The sequence below is a fragment of the Monopterus albus genome, unplaced genomic scaffold (assembly GCF_001952655.1).
Source record: "Monopterus albus unplaced genomic scaffold, M_albus_1.0 scaffold158.1, whole genome shotgun sequence".
NCBI lineage: Eukaryota > Metazoa > Chordata > Actinopteri > Synbranchiformes > Synbranchidae > Monopterus > Monopterus albus.
In genome coordinates, this window is record NW_018128038.1 from 741,061 (window position 1) to 750,834 (window position 9,774).

Here is a 9,774-nt window from a genome sequence, read left to right on the forward strand (position 1 = left end):
ACCATGCGTGTGTTCCCTTCCCCCCCCCCCCCCCCCCGGCGCGCTTTTTTAAAATCCATTCTATGTCTCATGTTGAAATAAATCTGCTGATGAAACTCCTGATATGATTGAAAGCTCCAGAGCGACTGCTAAATGGGCTTCACTATGAGACTGTTTTGTCAGTTACTGTAAGTCATCTTAGCCATTATGAGAACAGTGCTAAAAAAAAAAAAAAACTCACTCTGCTTTGGCCTCTCCCTCCAAAGTACTCTCACAACACAATGTTTTTTTAAAAGCTCAGTTGTCTGCAACAATTCAGCTTACATGTAAGTGTAACCTTGTTCGTGAAGAAAAGATGACTTCCTGCATTCCATTTAACTGTACACAAAGAGGTTAAGGTAGTCTGGAGAAAATCCCATTCACACCTGGTTCAAACACACCACTGATCAGGCCACAATGGAAGCCTTTCTTTCCTCACTGTGACGCTGAGCATTAAAGGTCAGCACATGATTTTTATTTGAAAATCTACAAACTGAGAAAATGAAAGCCCCCATGTTTATATGTGCTTCCCTCTGTTCTCTAGGTCAGAGGCCTCGTGCTGCGTGCCAACTGCCAACCTATTAGTACCACACAGAAACCCTAATGTTGCTCCCACGAGCTGGCTGTTTGTTTGACTTTGTCATTATTGAATTGTGCGGGCATTGACTAATTTTGAAGAGTGCACTTGTTAAACTTCTGGCCATCTTGGATGATGTTTAAACTGGGCAGGACTCCCAAACCTTTGACTCTGGGCTTGGATGATCCGCTTGTGGGTGAGATCTGGGTTGCTGAAATCCTGAGAGCTTTGAATTCTCTCTGGCCCTCAGTGCTGACTCGCACATTCACTTAATTGGGAGAGCTTGACAAAATATGGAAAAAGACAGAGGCACTTTGGCTTTAAGGACACTGAAATGTGCAAGAATAAATAAGCATCTCCAAATTATTTTCACAGAATGTCACTCAGAATCTTTAAAGGTCTTTCAGTTTGTGTAATTGTACATTATTGTCATTTGAAGATGATAACCACACTAACCATTCTCCGACATCTGCCAGTCATCGATTCTGGTGAACAACAGTCTCCTTGTCAGAGTCTGGGTCTGAACAAGTTTCAAACATAAAAGGCTGAGTCTCTCCACTATTCCCTATAGCCACTGTGTCTTGTTATAGTAATTTCACCGGTATATCTGGGGTCTTTTGTATGTTTCAATATCTGTGATTGTTGGGATTTACAATGAAGAAGACCAGAAATCATTTGGGGGCTTCTTTCAGAAGTTTATTGAACTGTTTTTTTGGTAGAAAGCTTTATTAGAAAACATATTTTCTATTGCAGAGTGTATTTATATACAGTATGTGCTTTAAAATATGTCTCTCAACCATGCAGCTAGCTTTGGTTTTATTGGCACAGACAGGTTGTGAGATATCGGCCTCTGTTGCTGCTGCTAAACCAATACAGTCAAAGTGAATAGAACTCCATTAAACATCCCTGAAACAATGTGCTCATTTGTCTGGAGAATCCACAAACTGTCATTATGAACTGTTTTTGCTGGATGTGTTTTTACCAAAGAAGCAGCCAAGGAGTTACAATTAAAATCCTCTACATACAACTGTTATCATATGACTGAAGTTTCACACCCACCAAGGGAATACAGCGATTTAGTATTGCACTTCTGTGAAGCCCATTTGACTTGCAAGGGACAAAACCAAACTCTCTGCCCATGTTTGTGGCTTTGAGAGGTTGCACTCAGAGGTCTAGGTGTGCTGTGGGCTAAATACTAACATTAGCATGCTAATATGCTCAAACTGACAACAGCAACATGTTGGAAGACAGGTTTATCATGCTTTCCATACTAGTGTAGTCTGTTTGCACCAGATGAAAAGGTCAAGGGATCACCAAAATCAGTAGGTTTTCTGTCAAAGATTTATAGTCTCCATGCCTAACCTGAGAGTTACAGTACACAAGTGTAGATATCCCTAGAATAAAAGGCCTAACCCAAGATCTGAGTCAGTGTGGGAAACATTCAGTCAAATCAGGTCATGTTGTGTAGCTGTCGGTCTTTGTCCAGTGTCCATTATGTTTGTACTGTATGTCTAATACCAGAGTGAATCTAATCAGAGTCTGGTAAAAGATGTGCTGCTGTTAGTTTCAAATGTACTTTTATTTTAATGTTAATGAGCACCACAAATAAAATTGTATGAGAGTCCACTACTATGTGGAAGTGTAGTGGACGTGTGAGATTATGATGATGTGTGTATGACTGAGTAGGAGTATGACTGTACATGTAAAAGGACATAGTAGTGTGTGTCGAAGAGTATAGTTATGTCTGTGTGAGAAAGCATCAATTATGGCCTAAACAGCCTCATAAAATTCATCTGCAGTGTAAACACTGTTCTTTAACCCTGCACATAAAAATAAACCTATCTACATGGCTAGATACCATAAGGACTGATGGAGTGATGAAATATGTTTAGGTGAACTGACTCATTACAAATATTAAGGTTAACAGCAAACCTGGTGCTTCAGTGTTTGAGTGTCTTGAACTGCACAACCATGTTCAATTTTCCATCATAGTAAATGTCACACAGCTGAATTTTGGTCAGAAAGGCCAAATAGTCTTCCAGGCAGCTGCAAGTGTATGGTTTGGAGCCCCACATGGGAGGAATCTGTCTTGTAAACTGATATGGCTGCCCAGTCATGACCTCAGCCTTCAAGTATGAATTCTCAGCATGATCTGTGGGTTTAAAAGCCTGGCTTTCCACAATACTGAAAGTAATTATCACGTGTCTGTGGAAAACAACAGATGGTTCAGAGCTGGGTGGATGAAAGGGATGTGCTCTAAAGGTGTCAGCATTATTGCCTGTATGTCATTAAGTCAGGTAACAGGTATACAACCTAGAATCTCAGTTCATCATTGTGTTGAACTGTCAAACATTATAAAACTTCTAACTGCCAAAGCATGGTTTGGCCATGTTTCTACCTCACAAGACAATGAAAGCAACACTGATCTTTTCTGTGGAACTGACTCCTCATATTGCACTGCATGAATTCCAATGAACAGAAACTTCCAATGAACCAAATCATGTTTTGTCCATTCAGCAGCAGATGAGTCTTGGCCCTTACAGCATCAAAGCTGTTATCCGGCAGACCTTTAGGAGTGATGGCCTTATGATCCGGATGATGTACTCAGTGACTCACATCATGCAGATGGCAGGTGGTCTTGTACAGGAAAGCTCTCTGGGAATCCTCCAGGGAATGGGACGATAGATAAGGCAGGCCTGGTTCCCCCAGGGTGTCAGCTGTGAATGGCTTAAAGTGCGCTGTCCATTAGCTTTAAATACTTGTGGCTGGATGGTAATTGGAGTAATGAGTTATGAGGAGCCTTTGCATCTGTAGTTTATATGACATCTACAAAAACTAAAGACTCAACCGATGGAGCTGGTGATGGGCTACACCCATGGATGTGAGCTCAACTAATGACAAACGTCTAATTTCAGTTAACATCACATTTCTTGATAGAGCCACTTTTCTGTAAATGGAGAAAACATTCATGGATAAAATAACCAGATTGGGATGTTTTTGCTGAGTAAGTTAACTAAACTCCAGTGTTACCATAAAGCAGTCTTGCTCATAGGCCTTTTTTGAAAAATGAATAATGGCCGACTTCCATTTTAGCTACTTTACTATTTCTGGACCCGGAAACCAAACTTAAACAGAACAGAGCAGTCTTTAATGTTATTAGTAACATCTGTGCTTTTTCCCCACTATGACAAATCAAAACCTCTGCAGTGCCAATGTCCTACTGCTTTCCAGTAATGCACACAGTGTCCAAATACATAGATTTGATAGTAGGGCTTAACGAATACTGAATGTCAGGCCAATAGTGATATTAATTTGAAAGAATCAAAAATATAAAATATCCGATGTTATTCCTTTTATTGTAACACATGCAAGCATTTTAAATAGTGACACTATGCTTCAAACTACATGACATCAGCCTTTCAAAGTATTGCAGCAAGATGCACAGTATATGCATGTGTACATATTGTGTGTATACAAAATGAGACAAAACAATAATAAAAGCATGAATATTCTGATTGTTTCCTCAGGTCTCATATATGCTTCAGCCAAGCATATCTACTTCAAGCAGCAGACGGTGCCATTTTAACCGTGTCAAATGCTCGGAAACTTAACCATCTCCCACACTGCTCCTTTCTATTTATTCAGCGCTCCAGAGTTTTCTTCATCACTACTACGGTATTTAGAAAACCTTTAAATTTGATTACCAAAGAATTTTGACCTATATGCTGTATGTACGGAGAGGGCCAAAGCTGAACACATAAAATGTTTCCCAGTGATATTCTGGATTACAACATCACAGGACCAAAACAAATGAGTAACTATCCTTTACTGGAATAAAATATATTCTGCGACAAAAACTTACATTTTGCTCCCATGTGGGAGTAACCTTGTAATAAATATTATCCGTTTTCTGGGCAACACCTCCAGCTCAGTGAGTCATGATGAAGGAACCACACAGAATAACGAGCCCTTTTTTACCTTTAAATGAACAGGTACAAAAGACAGATTTCTCAAACTGTTATTTCCTTTCAAATAAGAAAAAAAAAAGTGCCTGTGTGGAGAGGTAAGTCAAGGCCTTGGGATTAGGGATATTGAAATGTTTTTTCTTTCCATTTTAACTGTGTGTTATAGATAGCTGTATTTTACTTAGAGATTTCACCTGATCAGAGTCGTTGATAAAGATTTAAGTGATTTTGGATCTTGCAAGTGACAGGTTCTGAACCAGACCACTAGGATTCCCAGAAACAAATCATACTTTGCACTTGAACTGACCAGCAATAAAACTCTAGGCCTGGCAGGGAGGCGCCCCTTGGTTCTGTACCGGAAACAAATTCCTGGTGTGCAACATACTTGGCCAATAAAGGTGATTATCCTTAGATTATCCCAACACTTTTGGTTTAGTGAGCATAGACAGTTTCACTCTTTGCTGATCTGTATTTACTCAAGTACTGTACTTAAGTACAATTCTAAGGCTTCTGTACTTTTTCTGCTACTTCATACTGCACCTTTCTCACAGTTTAAAGGCAAATATTGCTTTTTACTCTACATCTATTTGATCACTTGTTAGCTGCAACATGAAATACACAATATGATATACATTAAAGTGAAATGTGTCACTTCCTCACAGGTACTTTGTTTTGTACTATTGTTTCAAATGCAGGATTTTTACTTTGTTTTTACACTGTGGTATTTCAGTTTTTAGGATTTTTTTTCTGCCACTGCTGGTAAGGTGGCCATCTTAGACCCTCTGAATTTTTCTAATATGGGTAGTTTGATTGCAAAAGATCAAGTGCACTAAATATTTATAAATGTGTAAGAGTTTGGAACCTTCATATGAAATGCGTTAGGGGGGACTGGACTGGAAAGTCCTTTGGGAATTTTCACAGGAACCCCCAACCCCGGTCAATTTTAGTCAAGTAGAGAACTCAGTTTACATTGACTTCTGGGAACAGCTCAGTTTGAGGTTCAGAATGTATGCACATTGAAAGAGCATGATGCATGGTTTGTCAATGTCTAACCTTACTCCTTGACTTTGATGTAATTCATTGTGTCAAGAGCTCAATAACTAGGAGCGATAGTGAAACACTGTAACCTTTATGGATGGGAGAGGTCTCAAAGCCCCTCTGTACTGAACAGCAGCTGGGTCAGAATAAAATTAACAAATTTTGTCCAGGATAAAAATAATAAAATAAAGGCCACTCTGTAGTCAAACCCTTTCTCAGCAATGAGCAAAATGTTCACAAGCTATAGTTAAGCAGATTGTCAGCACTGTTTCTTACAAATCTTGGACTTGATATTTTTGGCAGCCATGTTTCACCTAGTAACCAATTGGGTGATTAACATTGAGTAATATGAAGAATACTTTCCAAAAACCTATTAGTAGCTAATTTTCCCTGATATTGGGAATAAGCTGTTCAGAGTTGGCATGAAAATAAAGCAATGAACTTTGTTACTTGCAATAAACAAAAACAACCCTGCTCCAGTGCAATCAAGTGTTACGTGTGCAGAGTTCAGAGAAATTGTGTCAACTAATCTTTAGCATAAAACAAGCAATTATCTTCATGAAAGTGGTTGTGCCTTGCAGAATTTACTGTAAATGTGAACATGTGTTGCTCAATAAAACATGGAAGCTCAACAGCAAACATCTTCAGACTTGCAGCAGTCTCTAGTGGTGACAAATACTCATGACAAGGGAGCACATTTCTGGTCTAAAGCATTTAATACTTGCTCAAAACAACAACAAAAAAATTAAAAATATAAAAAGTATTGCTGTACATTATACACACACACACACTCCATTATAAAAGCCTAACAATTGTCACCTGTCCACTGGACCTTTTTACTTGGCTGACAATTCTGAAAGCATGCAGCAAGTTTAACTCAACTGCTTGGCAGCAAATAAACTGAAGAACTTGCAGAGACAGGTGTATTGTGGTCGAGGATACTCCACATGCAGGATTTGTCAACTCATTATGAAAGTGAGTCATGCTGTAAATGTGTAATATTACATTATTAGTGGCTGACTGAATCTCATGTTAAGTAGCTAGTGTGATGTGTTCAGTTTACTAAGAGCAAGTCAATTTTAATACACTGATAAAGAGTGAACTGCCAGTTTGTCGGGCATGCTTTCAGAAAACTAAACCTTGCAGCATGCTTTGGGAAATGTCAGTTAAGTATACAATCTCAGCTGGCTAATCATACAAACCAATGTCACAGCCCTACGTGTGCTGATCCCTCAGCCATGTAAAGATCTTAAATTACATCTGTACAAGTCAGCACATGGTGCCATAAACCAAGTCCTCTCACTGGGCGAGCTGCTTTGCTAGGTCCTTCACCAGTAAAGACTTCAGCTGTGGGATGGTGGCAATCCTCATCTGCTTTGAAGTAGAGTATTTACCTTTGATGGCCTGCAAAAGGTCATGGTCAGTTTATTTATAGCGCACCTTTTGTACACAAGTAAATTCAGAGGGTGCTTTACATAATAAAGATAGACCTAACTAGATTGACTCCAAAGCATGAGGACAGCAGTGTTAAGCTTAGCCTGAAGTGTGGCCAGATTAGGGACTTGTTCCACCTGTGTGCAGCATGTTAGCTGAACACCGCTTCTCCCCGTTTAGTCCTGACCCAAGGTTCAATCGGCTGATAATTCAGTTCCAAGGGCTCTGCTTGGTTGGTATATTTTAAAAGGAGGCTCAATGTATTTTGGTGCGAGACCATTAAGTTTAGAATAATAAGTACTTTATATCTATTCAGTAAGAGACCAGGAGTCAGTGCAGTGATGATTCAGTTCTAGCAGCATTATTCTGGAAAAACTGCAGGTCTATAGGGTTAAGGAGGAGACATTAAGACTACTGCAATAGTCCACTCTACTGGTGAGTAGAGCATGAGTGAGCTCTACTGCATCATCTCTGAAACTCGCAATGTTTTAGAATCTTAATATGGCTATTGAAACTCAAATCTGAGTCAACCACCACCCAAGTTTTGTACCCTTCGACCTCAAAAGGAATCGTGTGGAATTTCAAGTTTGTGTTAGAACAGTATTGATGTAGCACTGTGCACATAATAGGCCTTGGTCATCGTCACATCCACTCTTCACATTGACCTTGAAAATCAATAGCAGTAATCGTGCCAAGATTGCAAGTTAGAAGCATGTCCAAAAGTCTGTCTGAACTATGCCTTGTGTTTGAGTCTACCATTCCTATATGGACCTATTACACAAAGTCTTTTTTCTGGTCAACTTGGGTGGGTACAGAACAAGTTTTGTTAACTTACCAGGTGCTTGGTCAGTCCATCATTCACTTTGACAACATTCTTGGCAATATGTGCCATCGCAGGAATCAAACTCTCTGCAGTGTAGTCCATGTAGTGCAGCAGTGTCGCATCCTAAGGGTACAGTTCATAACAATTAATCCCAATTTCAAGATTTAGATTAAGTTAACCTTTTCAATTCATATACCTTCCTTTACAAGATTTGGACAGCCAGTATTAGCTTACTGAAAACCAGACATTAGGTAATTTTGGAAACACTTCCATAATTAGATCACTGAACAGTACCAACCAGAGGTTACCCTTCATACCACTTGGTAAATCTCTAACTCAAGCCATCTTTGACACAAATGTAAGATGACGCCGTCTAAACGTTTAGAACCTGTATTTATATAAAAAAATAAAATAAAAAAAAAACACCCACACAACTGAGCTATAATGGACTGAAAGTACAAGCTTATGTAGACCCTGTAAACTTCTGTACTCACCCATTCTCCAGCATCCAAGATCTTGAGGGTGAGAGCCAACGCAGCACTTGCCAACATGGAAGGTGGGAAATGAACCATTTCATAATCAACCATGGTGAGCTCCAGGAGGTACTTTGCCAGGGTGTGCTGCTCAGCAGTTACCTGAGAAGCAAGACAGGTTAAATATGACAGGCAAGAGCCACTGAATGCAAGTTCTGGGCTAAATTGCTGCTACAAACCTCAGCAACCTTTGAGGCCCTTCTAAGGAACTGCAGGGGAAGAGGGCGGCCTAGCTGGAACTTAAGCATCCGCAAGATTGTCATCTCCATGTCTCTGATCTGGGCAGTGGTGTAAGCCTTGTCTGTCACATATGCAAAGTCCGAGATCTCTGGGGGATACATCTCTTCATATTTGGATGCAAGGAACATGGCTGTAACACCGACTAACTGCAGCTGCTTCTTGGGGACTGGGTGGTCCTGTTGAAAACAATTAATTTTAGAAGAGGGCAAGATAGAGTAAAACGAGGAGGCCAGGATTTTATCATGTAGTAGAGGTCATTTCATGCAGAGCAATAGAGACAAGCCAGACTTGGGTTTGATGCAATCACACACACCTGAAGAAAGCGGTCAATGATTCCAACAGTCATGTACATGGTCTCCTGCAGCAGACGGAACTTCAGGCTCACTTGCACTAGCCAGTCAATGAGAATGGCTCGCATGTTACCCGTCACCTCCTGGCCCTGCAGATAACTGGATCTAACACTCTGCTCAGCCTGAGGAGAAAAAAAAAATAAAAAAAATATTTAAGCCAAAATGGGAGCAATACCTGACACATAAAATCCAATCTGAAAATTAAAATAGTTTGCCTCAAGCTGTCGGAGGTACTTGTAGATGTCATTCACATATTCACTGCAGAGCATTGGGTTGTCATGGTCACCTGCATCCACATCCCTGATAGCAGTATTTAGTATAACATCTGAAAACGCTTGACAGAGGTCAGCAGGCTCACAGCCAGATGTCTCCATCGGAGTGGGTGATGCTGGTTCAGGCAGAACCTGAAATAGTGGAAATCTCAAACATTAGAAATACCACACCCAGCAGTCATTTGTACATCAACAGCTGAAAAGCTATTGGCATGCAACTCACCTTCACCTCAGGTTTAGGAACATCTTTTGGTTTTTCAACAGCTGCTTTTTCCACTTTTGTGACTTTGGTCTTCTTAGTGGCCTCCATCTTAACATTCTAAAGGTAAAGATTGAAGTTACAAGTTAGATGAATCTTATGGCAGCTCTGTGTTTAAGGCACATTTCACCACACACACACACACACACACACACGGTTATACGAACACTTCACCAAGTTAAATAGTTAGATTATATAGCCGTGTAAAATGGAATTGTTTCAGGACACTGTTGCTCGACTACGTTTAAATTTCACTGAGTGCAAC

At 40.0% G+C, this 9,774-nt stretch overlaps 1 protein-coding gene across 2 annotated transcripts in view; it reads right to left on the reverse strand.

The window, feature by feature from the left end:
* Nucleotides 1-6,604: 6,604 nt before the first annotated feature.
* ccnb1 (cyclin B1) overlaps nt 6,605-9,774 on the reverse strand; it is a 3,883-nt gene continuing 713 nt past the window's right edge. Inside the window, exons 3-9 of one of the 2 annotated variants that reach the window (XM_020615157.1) lie at nt 9,480-9,569; nt 9,194-9,382; nt 8,942-9,100; nt 8,568-8,804; nt 8,350-8,490; nt 7,868-7,978; nt 6,605-7,002 (exon numbers count right to left, since the gene is read on the reverse strand). In XM_020615157.1, the coding sequence (XP_020470813.1) occupies nt 6,898-7,002; nt 7,868-7,978; nt 8,350-8,490; nt 8,568-8,804; nt 8,942-9,100; nt 9,194-9,382; nt 9,480-9,569 (1,032 nt within the window). In that variant the 3' untranslated portion in view covers nt 6,605-6,897. Of the gene's footprint in view, nt 7,003-7,867; nt 7,979-8,349; nt 8,491-8,567; nt 8,805-8,941; nt 9,101-9,193; nt 9,383-9,473; nt 9,570-9,774 lie in introns of both variants that reach the window. The other variant, XM_020615156.1, reaches the window with a different exon arrangement.